Source organism: Quercus lobata, chromosome 5 (assembly GCF_001633185.2).
Source record: "Quercus lobata isolate SW786 chromosome 5, ValleyOak3.0 Primary Assembly, whole genome shotgun sequence".
NCBI classification, from domain to species: Eukaryota; Viridiplantae; Streptophyta; class Magnoliopsida; order Fagales; family Fagaceae; genus Quercus; species Quercus lobata.
The window spans coordinates 14,032,283-14,056,973 of record NC_044908.1 but is presented as its reverse complement, the minus strand read 5'-3'; the positions used below and the strand labels follow the sequence as shown (position 1 = coordinate 14,056,973).

Sequence of the window (24,691 nt, the reverse complement as noted above, 5' to 3'; positions counted from 1 at the left end):
AAAATGTTGGTTAATCACTCCATGAAAAAATTGTATAATCTTTTTCAAAGAACCATGCCTCAATTGTTAGGCCACAGGGCTAGTACTTAAATAATTGTCAATTCATTGAAGTGATATGTCATATCTTAATATATCAACAAAATAATCATATAATAATTCTGCCAATTTAGATTGTATGCTCTTTTTTTTCTTTCCTCATGAAATATAATATAATTGTAACTATTTTCAAAATGTAAATGATATTGTATACAAAAAAAATAAATACATGTAAAAAAACATTCCACAAGTTATTTTAAAATGAAATTATAACATTGCCTAGTGACAAGAATTTCAATACAAATGAAAAGGTGCAAGTGAACTCCTCCATAATAGAGCATGATAACCATTATTCATAACCAAACATACACATACACAGGTATGTATCAATACTATCACCAACGATTTCTATGTAAATAGAGTATATCTAATACACGTACGGTTTATCAGCTTTTGAGAATTTAGAGCAAAATGGTAACACCAGTACATTCGATCCTCAACCAAGTTAAAGCATCGTTGCCGCCAATGAGGATTAATATAAAGAATACTGATCACACCCAAAAAGAAAATAATGTATGATACCCCAAAACTTGCATAGAAGAATAGAAGATCACCTTCATAACGTTTTCCCCCACTTGCCTTTGAAGATTTTTGCGGTGATTGAGGTGACTCCTCTTTCTCAGTGCAACTTTTCTCTAGTGGTGGACCGCAAAGAAATGGATTTCCTCCATAGCTACTCTTTTCAAATGTTCCAAATTGTGCTTTGAAGTCTGGAAGTTTACCTGATTAGTTGTTGTGAGACACATTGAAAACAGCAAGAGAGTTTATATCAATCAATGTCGAAGGAATTTCCCTACTCAGATTGTTGTGAGAAAGGACTAAACTCTCTAATTAAGTCAAATTTGAGAACAATTTTGAAGTCTAGAAGTTTACCTGATAAGTTGTTGTGAGACACATTGAAAACAGCAAGAGAGTTTATATCAATCAATGTCGAAGGAATTTCTCCACTCAAATTGTTGTGAGAAAGGTCTAAACTCTCTAATTGAGTCAAATTTGAGAACGATTTTGGAATAGGACCTGTCAACTGATTGTGAGACAAGTTTAGTCCATGAAGTGAAGATAATTGTCCTAGCTTTGGTGGGATTTCTCCTATTAGCTTGTTTAATGACAAATCCAATGCAGACATCAAATTAAGGTTGAGACCCTTGTACAAGTCAGGCCTATATTTCGTCACAATCTCAATCTCAACTTGTTCATAGAAGTCCAAAGATGACTCTTTAATTTGAAAATCCCTATTTAGAAGAGATTTATATGGAAAGGGTAAACCTCCTATCCCAAAAGCAAAGCCAGATGTATAAAAAAAATCACTAGATGCTAGCTTCCCAAAGGATATATTATTAAAGCAGTACGGTATTGTCCCAGAAAAAGAGTTATTGGAAAGATCCATTATGTCTATCCTCTTTAACTGACACAGTCGCTTTAAAATCACACCACTAAAATAATTGCCACTTAATGAAAGCACTTTTAACTCAGAAAGTCCAACAATTTCATCAGGGATGCTGCCAATAAAGCGATTATCTCTAATGTCTAATGTCATAAGAGATGATGAATTGAGAATAGCTTTTGGTAATGACCCTGTGAGTTTGTTCCCTTCCAAAAGTAGGTGCCTAACATCCCATAGATTCAAGCAAGAAGGTAACGATCCTGAAAACAAGTTATGAGAAAGGTTTATTATACGAGATGAAGGTAGTCCACATGGAATCCGGCCTTCGAATGAGTTGCTACTCAAGTCAACAACACCCCATGGTGACATACTTTGATTTACTATCCATAGAGGAATTGTACCTGTCATGTGGTTGTTCCTAATATTTAGGGCCATCCAGACATTTAGGGGTACAACTGGAAGAGTGCCTGTGAAATTATTATTTTGCAATTCTAAAGAATACAAGGATAGGTTGAAGTGCTTTGAGAAAATTTCACCATGAAAGTTATTATTAGATAACCTCAAAAATTTCAAGAAAGTGCATTTGGCAACCAATTCCATTGGTACCTCTCCAGAAAAATTATTGAAGGACAAGTCCAAAAGCCATAAATTACTCATGTCACCTATTGAGGATGGAAGATTACCTTCAAATTGATTTTGGGATATATTTAGATATGTTATTTTTGGAATCCTCTTTCCGATATTTTCTTGAAGTTTCCCATCAAAGTGATTGTCTGAGAGATCCAACCAGCGAAGATTCATGTAGTGATCTGATGGCAAATGAAACTCACCCGTGAAAGAGTTATTTCGAAAATTTAATAGTTGTAGTTCAGTATTGTTTTCAAGCAACCATATGGGGAAGCTTCCATTCAACTTACAGTGAGATATATCAACGACTTCCAATTCATGTTGGTCCAAGAGAAACTTAGGAAAGTTGTCGATAGGGTTGTTGAGACTACAATTAGACAGTTTTAAGACCTTTAATTGAAACAAAGGGTCCCAACTGTGATTCTCATTCTCTATAACAAGTTTGTTGTTATCACTCAAAAAGTGAATCACCTTAAGCTTGGAGTGATTAGCAAATAAACTGAATGAGAATAAACCTTCAAAAAGATTATAACTCAAATCAATGTACTCAAGGGATGTTAGGCTGGCTATTGGAGATGAAGACAAGTTTCCATTGAACCGGTTGATAGCTATATCTAAGTACGAAAGAGATGTCAAATTGTTTAGGCATGGAGGAAGCATCCCTTCAAAGCCATTACCAGCAAGCTCTATCTCTTCAAGTTTCTTCAGCGCACAAAACTCTGTCAAAAGCAATAAAAGATTAGCGGTGTCTATCCTAAACTTGTGCCACCGAAAGAATCAACAACACAACCTAATTAATATAAGAAATCACGCTATTGCCTCAATAAGATTTGAAGCTTAAGAAGACAATTTTAAGTCAAATATTCTCTTATATTTCGATATCAATTTAATATTATTTATATAAATTTCTATATTATAAGTTTTAACTTCAAATTCGTTACTATTGTTTTTTAGATGAAAAATTACTAATTAAATTTTTGTATTCAAATTTTTTCTTTCGAAAAGAATTGTATTCAAGTTTTGTTAAAAACTTATTTATTATTGATATTATGTCTAATGCTCCTAATTTTTTTGTTATAATTGATTTTAGGTAGGAGATAAGTTTAGATGTGAAATAGAAAAAGAGTGGCTAAGCTTTGTCACTTTTCAAAAAAATAATAATAATAATTAGGTGACATAATTTATTTAAAATTGTTACAAAATATAATATTGTACTACTATAGGGCCAAAATTATGGGACCTTATTCTATACGGCTGCCTTAGGCAGATTGGCTCAATTATGAATTAACAAAGGTTAGAGTCGGTCCCGTGGGACTAAAATGATTTTTTTTGTTTTTGGGGTGGGGGGGTGTGGCGCAGAGGGGAGTATAATAATTTCTACACTCAGAAAAGTGGATGGTCAAATGTTATGCTTCCAAGTTGCAGCAAATAAGGATTGATCTATATCAAATTACTAACCATTCTCTTTCAATTGTTCTCACACTCCTAATCAAAATTGTAAATGACTGATTTCATTGTAGATTCTCACCTGGAGTGCTTAAAGTTCCATTGAGTCTATTAAAAAGTAATGATATAGCCTTGAGAGAAGATAACGCTCCGATATATGGAGTAATGCTTCCAGTGAAATCATTATAACTCAAATCTAAAATCTTCAAACTGCTGAAATTTGCCATATCTACCAGGAAAATTGATGACAGTAAGTTAGGAGAAAGTATTTAAAATGGCTTCCATTAAGGAGATTAATTGAGGGAAATTCAATAAAAATAGATGTTGGAATGTTTACCCTTGAATGGTAGGCTTCCATTAAGGCTACAATTCTGCAAGATAAGGACCTCCAAGTTGCTTAGATAAACCAGTTCTACGTCACCGGTGAAGAGATATTCAAAATTTCATGTATAAGCTTGAAACCAATAGTACAGAAGAAAGATCTAGTAGAACTTAACACTTTCATATTGGAATGGACAAAATTTCGGTTAAAATGCTCTTTGAATATTGAAGGCATACTACTACTATCATTTGTATATATCAAAAGGATCAGTTATTGCACTGAAGCATTTTGTGCCTTTTAACAAGAAGAGAGTAAATATTGGTTATTAGATTTCAGTTTTGTGTAAACTTTTTCATAGTATTCTTGCGAAGAAAATTCAGATATACACGTACCTTTGCTAGAAAGAGGCCAGATATTATTCCAACTTAAATCCAAAGATTTAAGAACTGGGAGGGCACCTAAGGATCTTAAAATTTTGTTGTCAAAGTTGTTCCACGCTAAATTTAAGTGTGTTAGCTTTCTCAGTTTAGACAAGCAATCAGATTCTGAAAACAAAAAAAGGAAAACGTGTCACATCATGTTATGCATTAGCACAATAATTGTAAAACAAGAAAAAAAATGCATTGATTAATTGGGCTATAAAGAATCAAATATGTTTTCTGGAACAGTCATTACCACACAGCCCTATCCATCCTTTTTGTTTTTTGGATTAGTGCGAAGTTTTATGATTGTGCTCTTATCATATAAATATGAATTTTTGGCAATTGTATATGCCCTTCTTATTTATGAAGCCAGAGACCAAGTCTATGTTAAAAGCCCAAACGTTATAGGTGTTGCCATGTTGGTAGTAGCCGTTAAAGAAAAGATAAAGCACCGGTAATAGTAGCAATTATCAATTAGTGAGAAAGCATGAGCAAGGGAAAATATTAAAATATGTAACATATTACAATATAATTTTACAAACATTTATTTGTAAGAAAATACAAGTGATGAATGATATAAAATGCAATTTATTTATTAACTATTTGCAACGATTGGAAGTCATTGTCTTCAATTCGTGTTCTTGAGAACTGGTTTGTTGATCATAACACACAAGTAAAAGCAATAAATTAAATACTATGTGTAAGCAATTATTCAATAACCAAAGGAAAACTAAAATAATTATTTGCCTTACACGTTTAAAGAGTTAGGCCCTTTTGACTTTTAAAAAAACCAAAATAGAGTTAAGTCATTTTGTGGCGTGTATCGTATTGTAAGTTTTTGTGTTTATCTATCAAAAAATTATTAACTAGGTAAGTTCCCACATTGTAAGCCTTGTACTACCATTTTAAGAGTTGAAGCTTTTTGAGTGTGTACTGTATTATAAGTTTTTCAAAAATCTCATTCCCTCTACCCCTTTATAAGATTCTCAATATCACTTCCTTTTTTATTTAGGGGGATCACTTCAAAAGCTACAATGTGAAATTCAAATTAGATCATCAAATTGTATTTTAAAAGAATATAAGTTGACAACTTACTGTTCAAAATTACTTTTATATATAAGCATATGAATCAAACTCAAAGCTGTTATCTGTTATTACAACATAGGTACTTCAACAATATAACTAAAAGATTTGGATTTCAGAAGGGATGAATTTGGTACACCAATCTCCCCCCTATATACACCATGTTTAAAATGTGGATTTTTTAAAAAAAAAAATATTGAAAGCAGTAATATTCACATGTTACATATAACTAGCTTTCAACCCGTGCATGGCATGATTTTTTAAAATAAAATGCTATGGAATTCAAGGAATTTGGGTGAGAGTGTTGACAAACAAATACCGTAGATGTGGAAGAACTTCAAGGAATTCAACAAGGTTTTCCTATCGTTCCCCTACCTGGGCTGGCCTTAAAAAAGGAGAGGACATATTTTCAAAAGGTTCCAAATGGTTAGCTGGTAAGGATAGTCTCTTATCTCTTTGGTTTGACAAGTGGCTAAACATTGGCACTTTGCGAAGCTTGATATCAGGTCCTCTGAAAAAAGGTGAGAAATATCTCATGGTGAAAGACATCTCTGGTTTCTTTGGGTGGAATTGGGAGGGATTATCTTTTGAGATGCCTTCATACATCAAACTGGAAATGAAGGCCACCCCCTTACCTTTTTCTAACCAAAGTGGAGACTGACTTTGATGGATTTCATCCCCCAATGGTGATTTCAAGCTTAAGGAGGCATACCGCCTGGCTAATTGTGAAGATAACTATGAGGCAGACCGAATGTTCAGAGGGGAGTGGGTGTGGAAAGTACAATCCTTACCAAAGATTAAGTGCTTTCTTGCAATGCTACCACCATAGTATTCCGGTTTGAGCCATTTTGTCTAAAAGAGGTATGGATGTTCCTTTTCTCTGCCCCATGTGCAACAATGCTCCTGAAACAATTATCCACACCTTAAGGGATTGCCCCATGTCACAAAGCTTCTGGACCTCCCTTAGTCCTCCTTTTCAAAGGTGTTTGTTCTATGGAGCTAACCTAGTTAGCTGGCTGAAGCAAAACTACCAAAGCTCCAAGACCAGCATTTTTTCGTGCATTGAATGGAGCATCCTATTTCCTTTTGCTCTCTGAAGTCTTTGGCTTCACCGAAACAATATTGTCTTTGAAAGAGCTCACACCCATCAGAACCTTAAAGCTACTACTTTAGCCAAAGCAACGGAATTTCTCTACCTTGGTATCAGTGGGAAGCAGATTCAAACTAAGCACGTTACTCAGGTTCGATGGCATTACCCTCCTCCAAACTAGTTTAAGCTGAATATAGATGGCTCCTCTTTGGGTAATCCCGGTCTGGCTGGTGGAGGTGGTCTTATTAGAAACGAGAAAGATGATTGGGTGAAGGGCTTTGCTCGTGCAATCGGGAGTACAACTAGTGTAGCAGCTGAACTTTGGGCTTTTAGAGATGACATCAGATTATGTATTACTCTCAAGCTTCCAGCAGTAGTGATTGAACTCAACCCTAAACTAGTTGTAGACCTCTTAAAGAAAGATTTGAATAATCCTAATGATATTGATGTATTGGTGGCTGACTGTAGGAATAGCATGAGAAGTATTCCCATAGTTAGGATCCAACATTGTTATAGAGAGGGAAACAAATGTGCGGATGCCCTCGCTAGACAGGGTGCACTCCTAAGGCAGAATTTTTCTATTTTTCCTAAACTCCCTTCTGATGTAGCTCTTCTTCTCAGCCTTGATGCGGCTGGAGTCTTGTATGATCGGGTTGTTTCCTCTATTTTAGAGGCCGGTTAGTTTGGCGAAAATGAGAATTTAACCATAATTTTTCAACTATATAGTTAGTAGTTTCGATTCTCAAACTATATCATTTACTAGCATCTCGAGTCTATAAAACTCGATTTTGGCCTATAAATCGAGTCTCAAAGACTCAATTTCCATGCTCTAATTACATCCGATGTGGCATATTTTTCCATGTAACGACCACATGGAAATCGAGTCTTTAAGACTCGATTTATAACCCCTATAAATAAGAACAAATCAGAGAGGAACCACCAGAAGAACCTAGAGAAAAAAAATAAAAATAAAACAAGATCGAGTTCGGAGTGGGTGGCTTCAGATCGGCTTCAAACCACCGCACGAGCCCCAGGCCGCGTTGGTGGGGTGAGCTCTTTCTCTCAATCTGATCTGAGTCTCTAGGATTGAGATTGACGTGTTTGGGATTTCTTAACTTCGTTTTTGAGTATTTCAGCTTATACATGAGACTTAAAATTTTTTTAAATTTTTTTGGTTTATAAATCGAGTTTTAGAGACTTAATTTCCAAGTAGAAAGAGAATGTCATATCAAACCATAGAAATTGAGTCTTTGAGACTCAATTTATAGGCCAAAATCAAGTCTCTTAGACTCGAAATGCTAGTAAATAATATAGTTTGGGAACCGAAACTGCTAACTATATAGTTGGAAAATTATGGTTAGTTACACATTTTCGCTGGTTAGTTTTGTTCAATGATATATCCTTTAAACCCAAAAAAAAAAAAAAAAAAAAAAAAAAAAAAAACCCAAAGTAGTATAACATGGTATTTTTTCGTAAGAATATTTCATTTAAAATTTATTAAACTTTTAATTTTAAAAAATTCATTTATCTTATCCTTTCCAAAACCGACCAAAAGAAAAGAGTTTTTTTTTTTTTTAATTATTTTTTTACATTCATATTGTATCTTTTTGTAACTAGTAAAAATGTTGTGTTCATTCGTTTCTGTTCAAGATTTTGATAATATGAAATTTTTTGTTCTCTATATATTATAACAAATAAAGAAGAAATTTCCTTTTTGTTTTTGGTTTTTGTTTTTTTTTGTTTTTAGTATTATAAACAAATATGCTATAGATAAAATATAATGGGATTTTTCCAACCATGATAGTTAAAAGAAGGTAAAGAAAAGTAGAGTTTTGATGTTATATTTAACCCCAAAACCACTGCATTTGGAATCATTCTCACTAATTCATATCCCCTAAATCTTCAATTAAAATCTGAATTTGGATCTATTTTTGAATTTCGAGGCTAATTTGTCAAAATATTTAATTAACATGTTCAAAAAAAGCAATACATATGAAAATGGTCTTAGTGGTAAGTTAATGGATTTTGTTTTGGAATTTAGTTAAAATCTTCAATCAAAGAATTTTTATTTGGTATTGAGTTGATTATTAAATTAAATAGTCTTAGCAATTAATTATTCTCTTGTGCACACCTAGTATCGAAACCATTGTTTTACAAATTTGACCGACCAACTGGTTTAATCGAGAATCAGATGTCAGTCCGGTCAGGTAAAAACCGAAAATAACCAAGGAATAACTAGGAAAATCAGTCAAAAACCGGGAACTGGAGGCAAATCCAGTTTTGCCTTTGGTCCGGCTTAACCATGATCGAAACAAAGAAATACAAATGGAAAAAAGCAATTACAATAAATATTAAATGTTAAATCAAGATGTTGGTGCAAGTATGATCACTAAAACTTCATAAAAACACCTCTTATGAAAGTTACATGCAATCATGTTCTAAATTATCTATAAAAATAAAAAATAAATAAAAAAGATGAAAAATGAAAATTTAGCATTAACACCGATACATTACTTGGCTTTGCATGTTTCAAACGTGGTATAAACATCCAAGAAAACAATAATAAGCGAATAGGATAGAGCGCTGTCCCAGTTGCACTGTCAATGCTGCAAAAATAGCTGACACAATGATGATTCATTACTTCGACTAAGGTCCAACAAAAACGATGTCCGACTCTAATTTTCAATTTGTTTTTTATTTGAGAATTTTATTTCATCAATATCTATATATATATATATATATATATAGCCAAAATCAAAGAAAATTCAATTAAATTTTAATTGGATTCTCAATTTTGAGACACGCATCTTATTTAACTTTTAATTTTGTATAGGTGAATTATTGTGCGTAAAAATTGAAGAGTCTAAATTTAATTATATTATAAATTAGAATTTAATTAGAGTCCAATTCTTCACCATATGTCTATCTAAGTTTTAAATTTTTATGATAAGTGAATTCTTGGATGCAAAAACTGAAAAGTTTAAAACTAATTGAATTCTAAATTTTTTATATATATATATATATATAATGAGAAACTATATATTTTAGAAATTTTATGGTTTAAAGAAAAAAGTGCAAGCTAATGTCATATATAACTTCAACTTCTAAAAAACAGTATAATTTGAACCGAATAATTATGATTATTTTTAATTATACGGTGCATAAACACGTAGCTACGTACACAGTAGTTAAATATAATGTGCAACTGCTAGAGCTTTGTAGGCTTGTAATGCTTTTTTATTAAGAGGACCAATTTATCAATTAAGAAAAATCTGTCATTACCATCTTAAATTTATAACTTCCAACTGCTAGCTAACGAATATTACAGTAGCTATTCCCATGCTCTAACAAAATCAGCCAAAATAATTTTTTGATAAGAAAAATGATTTCCTTAGTTTAAAATTTTGGTTCATAATCATTGTATCTATGAATGAGAATTTATATCTAATCTAATGATTAAAATGACTCCTCTAAAATAAATTCCATTAGTCAAATTGAGAGAAGTCGTCCAACTATAATATTTTTAATTTGATTTGGGATATGTAATCAAATCTAATTACCATGGTCCAAAGCCTTTCCTATATTAAGCATAAATGAGTGTGTGTGTGTGTGTTTTTGGAGTGGGTCGTATGATGGTAGAAGCAAAGGCTCACGTACCTTCATTTCCCAACCAACCAGCAATTCCGTTTTTAGATAAATCAAGAATTCTTAGCTCCTTAAAAGGCTGCAACAGGGACATGTTTAGGAACCAACTCTCCCCTTGGTTTATATCGGAGAGCGTGAGATTGATCATGTGACCAGTGGTGGTGCTACAGTTGACCCGCTCCCAACTACAACACTCACTCTTTGTCTCATAAACCCATGTTGGAAGAATGTCATAATTAGTGTGGGATTTTATAAATGCTTTCAATTCTAGGAGACTCATCCTCTCTTCCTCAATACAAGCTCTATGCTCATGAATTTGAACAAAGAGTAGTAAAGCCCACAGCAAAGACTTCACTAAAGGCCACCCCATTGAGAAATTTTGTGAAACACCTACTTTCATTTATAACTAAACCAACTTCTGTGTAAGTACCCAAGACAAGAAAGTTATAAGTCCATTGCCTTTATATAGAGAAGTTGGAAGTTTTTTTTTTTTTTTTTTTTTTTTTTTTTTGAGAATCGAGAAGTTGGAAATTTTTCATATTTAAATCCATAATTTATATGATAAACTTTTCGTTAAGTCTTTGGGCATAATAATCTCGTGGGCAGTATGTAGGCGTAATTGGCGTCTTTGAACTTTCATGTGGGCTCTACATCTTTTTTGGGTGAAGGCGGGCTCTACTCTTTGTTTATTCATAAATCACTAATCGGTACTTTCTATTTTATTATTTTCTGTTTTAATGGGCTCGCATTCAAACAAATCTCTGTTATACTTTTTATTTGATTAGCTTTATTTTTTTTTTTTTTTTTATTTAGAAGTATTAGCTTTATTTATTTTGGAAAATGATGCTAATGTAATTATTATTAAGCATAATGATGAAAGTAGCATATTTTCATACGTGTTTTAATAAGTATTATTATTTATTCAAAAAAAAGTAGGGATGTTTATCCCATATTGATTGTTTGTGTCTGGTGTTTGCTATTTATAATCCTAATTTACAATTACAAAAGTTAGGCCCTTTTGTAATTGTACTCTAATTATATAATGTAAGGACACGATTTCGTAACGAACCGTAACAGTGTTGGGTTCGCACGTAAAAAGACCCAAACAATATCATTTGTAGAGCGTGGGTTTGAAAGGCTAGGCCTTGGTCGCCAGGCGGTGGGTTTTTCGTGGTGTTCATACATGGTTCAGTTTTCTTCACCCCTAAAGTCTTTCTCCTGGAGGTGGGCTGGGAGGCTCTGGTTTTTGGCCTTTTTTCCCAGCCCACCTCCAGGAGAAAGACTCTAGGGGTGAAGAAAACTGAACCATGTATGAACACCACGAAAAACCCACCGCCTGGTGACCAAGGCCTAGCCTTTCAAACCCACGCTCTACAAATGATATTGTTTGGGCCTTTTTACGTGCGAACCCAACACTGTTACGGTTCGTTACGAAATCGTGTCCTTACATATAATATATTATAAATTTAGTTTAAAACACTAATATTACTATTTTCATGTGTATTTCTTTTTTCTCAAAAATTTCTCTTTAATTTATATTCATGAAAGAATATATGTTACCGATTAAAACTCTTAAAATACATATTGATAATCACAATGAAATACCATATTAAACCCTTAAAAAAAAAAAAAAAAAAACTATCATAAACTTTATCAAAAAACACATGCAATAAAGTCAATGCCTTACAAAGAATAAGAAAATTAAATACAAAAAATGTTAATTCAAGAACCTAATTTCAAATTATTGGGAAGACATCCTCTGGCCATATGTGTATATCGTTTTCATCTTTAGCAAATCTAGTTGGTTCATTTGCTGCCTCAAGAAGGTTCAGATCCTATTACCATACATATATATATAAATATATATATATATATATATATATATATATAAAACCTATGCAATTTTTCACATAAAGAAAAAAGAGATTGAAAGATTAAACTTGCTTAATTACCCAAGAAGATCAAATAACCAACCAGATGTAATAAAGACCAAATAAAATGTAACTCAAATGAAGTATCAAAAAGAAAAAATATATAAACTAATACATAAACTCAAAGTTACAGATAAGTTCCTATTAAAAAATAAAAAAGTTATGGAGAAAAATTAAAAATAACAGTTAAGGAAAAGAAATTGAGAGAATAAGGTTTAATACATGTGCAATGTTAACAAAAAGAGTGAAGGTATAACCAAAAAATTAACCACAACTAAATTTTTGTATTTACCTAAAAAATTGATAGAAATGTATAGAAAAAAGTCGATAAGAATAATTTTTGGAGGAAACTTTGTTCAAGATAAAATAGGTGTGTCTTTTTCCTACGCTGGGCCCACTGATCGAATAATATGTGACACGTGTACTGTCACTCTATGAGATAAGTACTAATCTTTTTGTTTTTTTTTTTTTTTTTTTTTTTTTGGGATGAGTACTATTCTTTTTGTTTTGCTTTTTGGGAGTCCTACTCCTGGGAGGTGATTTCTACGAAGTTTCTGGCTTTTCCTTCAGTCACATTTTTGCTATTTACCCCTCCCTTAGTCCCTTTTCTTATGCAATATTGTGATTTAGTCCCTTCAGTTTATTGTGATCGACAAAATGTAATGTTTGTTCACTACTAACCAACCAAACAAAACCCATTTAGTTTCCGCTAGCATGGTACCACTGCACTCACCCACCAACCAAAGTAGGCGTCCATTTATTTTTTGGTACCTTATTTGATTTTGATGGAGGGTTTTTCACACTAAGAGAAAGTAACTTTTTTTTTTTAATAACATATTTTTTTAATTATTATTTTTGTGTGTATTTTAATAAGTATTATTATTTATTGAAAAAAAAAAAACTCTATTTTGAAATAAAAAAATTTCAGTTAAAATGATCATTGAATATTGAAGGCATACTACTACTGTCATTTGTATCTATTAACCCGAAGAGAGTATATGTCAAGTAAATATTAGTCATAAGATTTCAGTTATATCTAAACTTTTTCATGGTATTTTTGATGAAGAAAATTCAGATTTGCAAGTGCCTTTGCTAGAAAGAGACAACATGTTATTGTAACTTAGATGCAGAGATTTAAGAATCTTAAAATTTTCTCGTCAAAGTTGTTCCCTTTTAAATTTATTGTAACTTAGATGCAGAGATTTAAGAATCTTAAAATTTTCTGGTCAAAGTTGTTCCCTATGGTAGCGTTTGAATTGGGCTAAAATGCGTCTGCGTTTTAGCCCTTTTTTTTTTTATTATTTTTTTTAAAGCTGGTTTTGTTGACTTTCAATGTGTGAACAGTGTATTCGTGTATTGTTTACGGATCCATAAATTTCATTTTTTAGTAACTTTTTCATTAAAAATGAGTCTCACGATACTATTTACACATTTAAAAATTATTTTGCTACAGTATTTTCAATTTCAATTTTCAATTTCAGCAAAAATAAACTCAATCTAAACGGAGCTTATGTGTTAGTTGTTGGGTGCGCTGCACAGCTGCACCATATATTTTTTTTTTTTGACATAAGTGATATATATTTTTTGAGAGGAAGATATAAGTGATATTAATTAATTGTTAAGTGTTAATATTAAGAAAATTTACAGGGTTTTATTAACCATATAGTGAATTCCATATCCAACCTCATTTCAATTTGATTAACAGAATGAAAAATGAAATATTTTAATAACAGCTCTGTCTCTGATATATATATATATATATATATATTAAAATTAGAACTCATCTAATTTATTAAGAATATGAATTCAAATCCATGTCACAGCCAAATATGTTGACCAATAATATATATATTGACTTTCTCAAAAAAAAAAAAAATATATATATATATATATATTTTTTGAGAATCTTGGCCAATAAAATATTGACCAACTGTAATCCTAATCAATCAACGTATCTAACACTTAAAAGAAAATTCACGTGAACGTGAAGGGAGAGAGAAGGAAATTGAAAGATCGTACAATGATACATTTACATAGCAACCAACCATTTGACATAGATGACAGAACACAGAGGAGAAAAATGAAGATCATGAGGGCGTTTGGGAGGCCGTTTGGATTCAGCGTTTTTCGCTGAATCCAAGCTGCGTTTTTTTTATTTTTTTTTTTTTTCCTCACTTCACGTGTTCCAGGGATAATAAGCACTGTAATGCACTGTAGTAACACTGTTTATCACTGTTTATATACTAAAAAATATTAAAAATAGGTCTTACGATACTATTCACACATTTAAAAATTATTTTATTACAGTATTTTCAGTTTTCAATTTCAAAAACAATAATCTCAATTCAAACGGAACCATGTGCATGGACAATGGGTCAAAGCAGAAAAAAGAAAAAGAGGAAAAGAACAGAAATAGAAGACTTGATTTTTGTCCTGCCACTCCAAACGCGCGGAATTGACTGGCAGAATTTGTTGAATGGCTCGAATTTTATCTGACGTGTTGTAGGGGAATTAATTGTATCATGACTTTTATGAAAATTTGCGTATCCATGAATCATGATGGTAAGAAATTAACAATTTTGATAACAGTGCCGGCTCAACAATTTTAAACGGAAATTTAAAATGGAGTCTTTTTATATTTAAATATTAATTAAATAATATATATATTAAATTTTTTTATTTAATGAGAAAATATATATAATGAGAAAATATTTATAAATAAATAAAACATAATTTATAATTAAAAATGATAATTTAACAAAAAAAATAAAATTTAAAGTATACAACAATAAAACCATGTTATTGCAATTTTTTTATAACTGTGACTATTTCAAAGTCTAAACTTACATAAATAAAAATTAATTTAATATATAATTCAATAAATTAGTGTCACTATAATACAAATAAGTGAATATAATACACAATAAATTATTAATTATTAATTGGTATTGTGAGTACACAACTCGCCATTAAGCAGTTATTGTCCGCTTTGGGGAGCCAGTCCCTCACGGTTTTGTCACGAAGGGGTGGGAGCCGAGGAGTATTGCCATGAAGTGATTTACACCTAGGCTCACCCAAGTCCCACATCGCCTAAGTAACCCTCCCACTCATGGTTTATAAGCTTCTGGAGCAACCATGAGTGTACCACTACTACACATGTGTAGTATAATATAAACCATGAGTGGGAGGGTTACTTAGGCGATGTGGGACTTGGGTGAGCCTAGGTGTAAATCACTTCATGGCAATACTCCTCGGCTCCCACCCCTTCGTGACAAAACCGTGAGGGACTGGCTCCCCAAAGCGGACAATAACTGCTTAATGGCGAGTTGTGTACTCACAGGTATAATAATGAATAAAGTGAGAAACCGCGTTCAGATTAAAAAAAAAAAAAAAAAAGAGTGAGAAACTGTGTTGTAGGGGTGTGCATGGGTCGGGTTGGGTCGGGTTGAAGGGATTTTTTGACCCAACCCACCATGGTGGGTCAAAAAAAATTCAACCCTACCCAACCCATCACATAAGTCCAACGCAACCCAACCCAACCCACATAGGTCGGGTTGGGTCGGGTTGAACCCATGGGTTTGACAAATTTTTATTATTATTATTATTAAATTGAGTAGAAAAAAAAATATATATATATATATATTAATATATTAAAAAAACCTAAAGGTTAGTATCAATATAACTCCTTAAAGGCAAACAACACTAATGATTAAACAATAACAGTAATTTATTAGGATTTGTATGAACTAATTGACTTTTATATAGGATAGGAAGAATTGTCTATTTGAAAAAATTTATTAATTATATAATATATTTTATATATATATTAAATTAGTATTAGTAGGAGAAACTGAGGAAATGCTGCTCTACAGCTGTTTTTTTTTATAAAATTATTAAATATAATATATATATATATATATATATATATATATATAAGTGCCCTACAATTGATTTAAAAAAATTATTAAATATAAAATATATTTTAAATATATATTAAATATGGGTGGGTCGGGTTGGGTTTGGCGGGTTTGTAATTTTATGACCCAAACCCAACCCGACCCGCCATCAAAAAAATTTTTGTAACCCAACCCAACCCACCAAGCCTTAAAAACCGACCCAACCCGGTGGGTCGGGTTGGGTTGGATCGGGTTTGATGGGTCGGTAGGTTTTCTGCACACCTCTACTGTGTTGTATAACTATGGGCTGCACTGTGCAGCCTGTGCTGCTGTGCGCCTCTGCAGCAGCGCAGATCAGCAGTCAGCAGATGTGAGATGTCCAGAGTCCAGCCTGTACTCTATCACCCTATGGCTAAATTTTAAGGCAAAAAACGTGTCCTACCATTGCAGAAAAGGGTCCATTTAAGAGAGGGGCAGAAAAGGATTCTATCATAGCAAAAAAACATGTCCCATGATGGGACTCTCATCAAACAATTATGCAGTGAAATAAACTAAAAAATAATATAACTTAGGCTAAATAAATAGAAGGGTAACGAAATTATTAGTATTTTATTACTGATTTAAAAAATATTTAGCACCCATAAAATATATATATATTTAGCAACGTGCCACATATATAACTTATTGTTTCAAATTCTTTCGGTACCTTTTTCACTATATTTTTCTGCGTGACCCTGACAAAAGAAAGAAAAAAAGAGAAATCCAAAGCCACAAATTGTGTGAGACAACCACAATTGATGACTACGTGAGTGCAAGCACACAGCTACAATTGTTGATTGTGTGAGTGCCGTGGAAGTGGGAATTGTTCTTACATAATACTTGAGTACCGTAAACTCAAGTAACACATTGCAATGACCTCAAGTACCACAGTTTGGTGCGGTATTTTTTATGGTACTCAATTTTCTTAAACTCGAGTTTCATGTCAAACTCAAACTACAGACACAAGCTATTTTTGCCTAAATGGAAAAGTCATCATTTTTATTTTCAGAAAGGCAGAAAGGGGAAGAAGATTACCTCTCGTAGCTGGGAATGGAAGGGAATCAACAAAGAAAAATTTCAGATTGACTAACTGAGTTTGTAGAAAAAGATCAAGAATCAAGATATGAAGATATAGAATATTACATTAGGGGTCCGTTTAAGCCATTCGGGGTAAAACACTTCTTTGATAGCCCCAGCAAGTTTAAGCTTCGCCACTTCATCTCTAATCGCGTTGGTATGCTCTTTTGACGGGCGACGGGGTGGTTGCTTCTTGGGAATGATGGTCGGGTTGACATTGAGGTGGTGGCAGATGAAGGCTGGGTCGATCCCGGGGGTGTTGCAGGCATCCCATGCAAACACGTTAATATTTCTTTTTAGGAACTCAATCAGTTTTTGTTTCTCCTGGAGGGGCAGCCGAGCCCCTACTCGGAGGAACTTCTTCCAGTCGTCATTAATGACCACCTCTTCCAGGTCCTCACATTTCGCCTCCCCGGTGGTTGTGTTAGGGGGCAAAACCGGAGTCTTTAGTTGCTATAAATTCTCTTCAGCGGAGGCCGAGGACCCCACGTCAAGCCGATGTGAGACAGCCGCTACCACGCATTGCCTCGCTGTGGGTTGGCAACCACGGATTTCCAAGACTTGGCCCCCTAACGGGAATTTCACTTTTGGTGCAACAAGGAAGTGACAGCCCCTAAGGTATGGAGCCAGGGCCTACCGACAATGGTTGTATAGGGAGAGTAGGTGTCCACCACGATGAAGTTCACCTCCACTATTTCCGAGCCGGTCTGGATAGGCAGCCTAATCATGCCCTTTGGAATGACAAGCTTCCCGTCGAAGCTCATCAGAGGGGAGTTGTAGGGCATCAAGTCCTCCAGCTTTAACCCCAGCCCCTTGTATAGGTCGGGATACATAACCTCAGTCGCACTGCCGCCATCCACCATTACCCTTTTCACATCGTAGTCCCCGATTCGGAGGGTGATTAGCAATGCATCATCGTGGGGTTGGATGGTCCTGATCTTATCTTCCTCTGAAAAGCTTATAACGGGACGAAAGCTCATCCTGGCCCTCTTCGGCCCTGGTTGGGATTCCTCGACAGGCAGTGGAGCCACCGATAACATTCATGCAAGGCGAGTGCCTGTTCTCCCTGGCGCGGCCACGATTACGCTGATCATTCCTGTGGGTGGCCTTGGGGCGGCATCCCTCCTGGCCTCTTGATGGCCTTGGTGACTGCTAGAATGATGCAGAAGGTGCTTTAGCCTCCTTTCCTGGACTAGCTGGTCTAGGTGGTTCCAGAGGTTCTTGCAGTTCTTCGTAGTGTGGCCATGGTTGTGGTGGTATTGGCAATAAAGGTTCTTATCACACTTCGAGGGCTCTCCCGCCATCTTATTTGGCCACCTAAAGTATGGCTCGTTCTTAATTTTCTCTAAAACCCAATGCACTGGTTCTCGGAGCACGGCATTGACAGTTCGCGCATTGGTTGTTCCGGGTTGCCCTACTAAGTCCCTCTTCGGGTGGTTGCTGCCATACCGGTCCAACCTGAAATCCCTCCTCTCTTGAGGGATAACCTTCTCTTTTCCTCTTCCCTGTAACTGGTCTTCCTTCATTCGCTTGTACTTGTCGATCCGATCCATCAGTTGATGTATACTGGTGGCGGGCTTACCAGTCAGAGACTTCTGCAGGTAGTGATCGGCTGAGAGACTGTTTTTAAAAGTGATAATGGCAACGTCATCAAAGTTGTCTTCCATTTCATTGTACGTCTCCCAATATCTGTCCGAGTAGGCCTTTAAGGTTTCTCCATCATGTATAGATAACGACAACAAAGCGCTTAAAGGCTAAGGGGCTCTGCAGTTCGTAACGAAGCGGGAGCCAAAAGCTTAGGTCAGCTGCCTATACGAGTCGATGGAGTTCTTCTTCAGACCATTAAACCACCTCATCGCCATCGGTCCCAAGCTAGACGGGAAGACCTTTCACGTCAGCGCCTCGTTCCTAGAATGGACAGTCATCCTTTGGTTGAACTGGCTCACATGTTCCACAGGGTCTGTTCTACCGTTGTAAACGGCAAAGGTTGGCTGCTGGAACCGTTGAGGGAGTATGCCCCTTCTATGTGGTGCGTGAAAGGCGACTTGGAGAGTTGATCCAGTGCCTTGCTCATGGCGTCGTTTCCTAAGCCTCTAGGAGATGGGCTTCTGCACCTACGCCTCTGATAACGTTCTTCTTCGTGGGAGAAGGTCTCGCTTGGGGGTGTCCTCGATTTCCGTCTATAGTCGTCGTCATTTTCATCATCGGAGGGCGCGTCAAGTCTGGAACGAGATTGTCTTTGCTGTGCATGGTACAACTTTCTTTTCAAATTGTCTATCTCTTATTGCATGGACTGCCTATCGTTCTGTTTTTGAGACATATGGCTCCTGACTTCCTCCTGTTGCGGGGCCCGGTTGTTATTTCGTCTCTGAAGCACGTGGCTACCTGCACGAGAGTGGCTCCTGCTGGTTTGGGTGGTGCTTACGCTTCCCTCTCGAAACCTTATGTTCTCTTTGTTTCGGTCACACTCGGGGTTGGGGAAGTTACCCCGTCGTTGGGATTTGGCTGGTTCGAGCTGATGGGAGCCTGCTTGATGAGGGCCTGACTCTACCATGTCGGATTGTTGTCCTTACTAACACACAAGTTCTTCCCACAGACGGCGCCAATTGTAGGGTGTTCGTTTTGAGCGCTTTTCCTATTGAACGAAAGGTCTCAAGCCCAATTGGCCCAATACAATGAATTTTTAGAGAGTGAGCCTAAGAACTAAGTGTTGATCTAAACCACAATCACAATACATGGTTGGGTGTGGACGGACCAATGAGGAAATGGGTTCAAGTCTGGAATGTGGTCCCCGAGTGTCTCGTCCGAGGAGCTTGATGTTCCTCTTCTTCTACTTCTAGTACTAGGTTCCTGTGGTTTTTCAAGACCATGCAAACTGCTGCCATTTTCTCATTTTTCTCTCTTCTTCTCCCTTTCTCACGATCCCCCATTCTTGGGGGGTCTTTCCCATTATATACTTCTTTCCAGTTGATCTTGACCCTCCATCTGTTGATTGTGCAGGCCATTTGTAACGACCCAAGGAAAAGCGCTAGCCACATCTGCGCTATACCTCAAAAGGACTAGTCACAATTGAGGCTCCTTGTAGTTGTTAATAAAGCCTAGTTCAACCCAGTAAATACCCAATGTGGGACTCATCACACACCTACACACATCACACAATCAATCAAATTGGGGTATCACAATCTCCCCCACTTTAATTCCTAACGTCCTCGTTAGGGCCCACTTTGTGGGGTAGTGTCTCCGAGCCCACACGGGATTACCGGGTCGGCTCTGATACCATATGTAACGACCCAAGGAAAAGCGCTAGCCACATCTGCGCTATACCTCAAAAGGACTAGTCACAATTGAGGCTCCTTGTAGTTGTTAATAAAGCCCAGTTCAACCCAGTAAATACCCAATGTGGGACTCATCACACACCCACACACATCACACAATCAATCAAATTGGGGTATCACACCATTACTCGAGTGCTCATCCCATCAGCCACCTTCCTAAACCCTCTGTGAGTTGTGGCAACAAAGGCCATACTGTTCAGGGGTCCTTTCATCATTAATGCTACCAAGACGTTAGTTGGGTGTATTAAATGCGGAGGTGACAGCTTTCCTTAAATTGCCCCCACTCCATACCCCCGTGTGCGTCCTGTTGTACTCGTCCTTTCTTCGGAGAACGCTTTGGGAGGCTACCTTTAATGGTGTGCTGTTCTTTCCCACTGGATTCTGGAACGCCGAGGACAGAATCGTTCTTGGCAACATCTCTAGACCATTTGGATTTTCAGCACATGTCCTTGGACATTTCTCTCCTCAGCGCGGGTCCTGGGCTTAGCATAGAGCGGGCCAGAGTCGCCAAGTTCTCTGGCCCCACAGTTATCTTTTAAAGAAATTTTACATTTACAATATTTTCACTATACTTTCACAACAAATCATATGTGGTAAGTTGTTATTGATTCTAATTTGAACTTACCATTAAATTTACTTTTCTTCCTACCAATTAATAATAACTAGTAATAACTTGCCACTTAAGATTTGTCATGAAAGTATTATGAAAATGTTGTGGACATACATTTCTCTATCTTTTATAACTTTTGTGTATTATCTAAAGCTCTTTTTTAGTACTTTTTGGCCCTAATGATACTAACTCATGAGTAGGTGCTAAGGGTAATGGAACGAATAGTTAACACAATTTTAGCAACAAATAGCTAAGACTTTTTTCTTTTTCTTTTTTTTTAATTTTAGTAATAGTTAAGACTTAGGAGAAGGAACTATGTGTATGGATATATGTCTCCCATGGGTTATGTGTAATTGGGTTCCGCCGGAATTCATTTGCATGTTCATTTAGGTTCTCTGCAATTTTATATTTTTGTTTCTCACACAAAAAAAAAAAGAAAAAAAAGGTTCTCTTCATTTTTATTTTCTTTGGTCTAGTAAGTTTCAAGTAAAGCACTCATCGAATTTTCTATTTAAGTATTTCTGTTTTAACGGGTTCAGAAAAATCCCTGTTACGCTTTTTTTTTTTTTTTTTTTTTGACAAAAATGATAAAAGTATATTGGTAAAGAAGAAAAGTACTCGTCCCATTACCCTGAAGTTGCTGCAACCCCAAGAAACAAAACTAAAAGAAAGAATAGAGAAAGTATCTCCTGAGATGGGCTCACGAGATCCATATCTCACTGACATGTGGGTTCTACGTAAGAAATTAAAAAAAACTGTCAAAATAATAATTGCTCTCTATTTTCCCATAAAACTTTCTTAAAATAGTTTATTAACAAATATACTTACAGCATTTGTTAACATTTCTCTTTCTATGAAGTATAAATTTCTATCATATTGAATGAAATTAGCAGATTACACCAACATACGTAATAAATGATTTTTTGAATGATTGATTGATGACACATCACTAATTTATTAACAAACTTTATAAATGCAAACACATGTCCCGAACGATCACACAGAGATGTGGCTTGATAGTAGAAGTCCTTGTCCCAACTAAGGACAACCCTTCCATTAGGCCAATTAGGTCATTGCCTAAGGCCGCCAAGCGGAAAGGGGCTCCAAAGTTTTGGTAAAGAAGGGTAATAGAAAAAAAAAAATTAGTTTCAAATGAAACTCCAAAAAATTTGGATAAATTTCTTATTAGTAATAAACAAAATACAACTCAAAATTTAGATGAAAATATCACAAATGAGCAAGAAATCCACCAAAAAGAGTTAGAAGATAATGAAACAATACAATTGCAAGATAACAATGATGTTCAATTTTGCAATATAACAAATCTTGTTAATGAATTTCAAAAGAATTTAGAATAAAATGAAAATAATTATGAATATGTCACAAATTAACAAGTTCATCATAATGATGTTCAACTAGAAGAAAATGAAAATAATAATATGTCGAATTACATTCCTACAAATATTTATGATCTAGGTAATTGGAAAAATATTGACACAAAATTAAGAGATTTATTAGTAGAAAGAGGTTCATTTAGAGTGGATTAGTTGATTAGCTATATTATCGATTGAAAATGAGATGTTAGAAGAACTTGAATACAAAATTTTAATTAGTCAATTGCATTTCAAAATGCAAGAAAAATAGATTTTAAATGAAATATATTATAATATAGAAAATATTAAATTAATTAATACATAAAAATAAAAAAGTGCCCCATTTTAATTCTCGTCTTAGGCTCCAAAATGTCTAGGACTAGAATGGTCCCAACTCCCAGATATGAGAAGTTCAAGCGATAGACCTAACAAGGCCCGTGTGATACATGTGGTATTACCCATTACCGTCACATGACGTGGGTTGATAAGCCCACACTAGAGACCCTCCATTTTACATTCAGCAAATAAATAAATAACACACATGTCCCAGACTAATATGCCAGCCAATTTCATGTGGCCTGATCCATCAACGTACATAACACTAAAAAAAATAAATAAATATTACACATAAACGTGATGGAAACAAGAAGGATGAAAAGATCATATACATTCACACACACCAACCAACCATTAATTTGACAAAGAACTAAATTGAAAGAACAAGGAAAGTTCATATGTGTGGAGTCCGGAAACGCAATTGACGGAGAAAAGAGAGAGAAGAAGAAAAAGAGGTGAAACCTTGCTAGAATGATTGTAGTTGAAATGGCTGGTATTTAAATTGAAAGAGAAAGTACGTGTAAACACGTTTGTACCGTAATTTTTGCCACAATATATGTGCAATTGTGGGTTGTGGAAAAAATGTCTTGAGTCCATTTGAAAGCGATAGTTCACCGATTAAAATTGCATATATCATCCAAATGTGGTAACAATTGTGGAAAATGATGTCATCCTAAAAGAACTGAATCTAAAATGTAGTAGGGGCATAATCGTTCCCAGCTTAGTGACCAATATGAAAATTGCCAACCTGTATTGATCAATATGGTATAAAAATACCAATTTCAATGATGATTGCCATATACTTAAAATGTTAAAAAATAAAGGGTAAACTGCAAATTACAACTTTAAAGTTTAGGAGTATTTGAATTTTATTCCCTAACATTTCAAACTTTAGAATTTACTCCGTCTTGACTTTGAGTCCTGACTCCATCTCTGTTCGTAAGGATAAAAGCCAGTTTGAAAATGCCGAGCATCTATATTCCATAGCACACCCCGTGTGGTCTGCTTCTATGACCAATTGGCCATTGTGATTGTAGTGATTATAGAGGAACAGATTCCAAGTGGCCTGTTTCTGGGTGCCAATTACATTCTCATGACCACGCCTCGATTTGTCAAATTTCTACGGCCATTTGTCTTTTATTGCAGGACCAAAGAGAGATGGTCAAAAAGATTGTTTAAAAAATTGCCTTACATTTAGTCAACTTGTTAAAAGATAATATGTTTGGTACGTTGATTTTGTAGTATTATTTTGATGTGGTAAACATGCTATTCAAGACTTCAAGTGACTCCACTTTTTCAAAAATATAGAATATGTGACTTTGAGTAGGGGCAATTTTATAGCGAAGTCTTAAGATTAAAATCCTAAAGGTTAGGAATTTGAAATGAACAATGAAAAGTTTTGAGCTGTCTCTACATATTTTGTGAAAAAAATCTATTACAATTTAGTGTTTACAACTCAAATTTCAATTTCCCAATTTCTCTCCCATTCTTTTTACTTGTCAATATTTAATATTTGACTAAATATATTACATATTGACTCTCTGACTTTGATTAAAGTTCATTTCCTCTAACTTTATTTTTATTTAATAAATTTTTTTAACTTTCAAGTTTATTCAATTCATGCCTCCGGTTAGTCTCCATTAGAATTGTGTCGTTAGTAACCTCCAAAATAACATAGTTTCCATTTTTTTAAAAAAATATGAAAATTAATACTAAAAAATATTTTTTGAAAAAAGTAAAATAAAATAAAACTTTAATTTAAATATCTTTCATTTGAAAAATACACGAAAATAAAAATCAAAGATATGCTCCTCCTGTTACACGAAAAAAATTTAAATCCCTGTATTTGTTCTTTACCTTTTAGTTGACATTCCAACCAATTTTTTGGATGCATGGCAACAAGCCAACAACCATGATCAGCTTGCCTCCTTCCACACAATTTACTTCTTTGTTTTGTTCGGAACTTGGGCTCCACAATA

General features: G+C 34.8%; 2 protein-coding genes across 2 annotated transcripts; both read right to left on the bottom strand.

Annotated features, from left to right (window-relative positions):
- Positions 1-352: 352 nt before the first annotated feature.
- On the bottom strand, positions 353-10,596 carry LOC115989338 (receptor-like protein 56). Its single transcript, XM_031113006.1, has 6 exons — positions 10,128-10,596; positions 4,268-4,420; positions 3,891-3,965; positions 3,636-3,782; positions 970-2,826; positions 353-818 (listed from the first exon to the last, which is right to left on the bottom strand). Exons 1-6 carry the CDS (start codon positions 10,513-10,515, stop codon positions 445-447), a joined length of 2,994 nt encoding a protein of 997 aa, XP_030968866.1. The 5' UTR covers positions 10,516-10,596; the 3' UTR covers positions 353-444.
- Positions 10,597-17,639: 7,043 nt separating this feature from the next.
- On the bottom strand, positions 17,640-18,098 carry LOC115990009. Its single transcript, XM_031113872.1, has one exon. The coding sequence runs from the start codon at positions 18,096-18,098 to the stop codon at positions 17,640-17,642; it is 459 nt and encodes a 152-aa protein (XP_030969732.1).
- Positions 18,099-24,691: the final 6,593 nt, after the last annotated feature.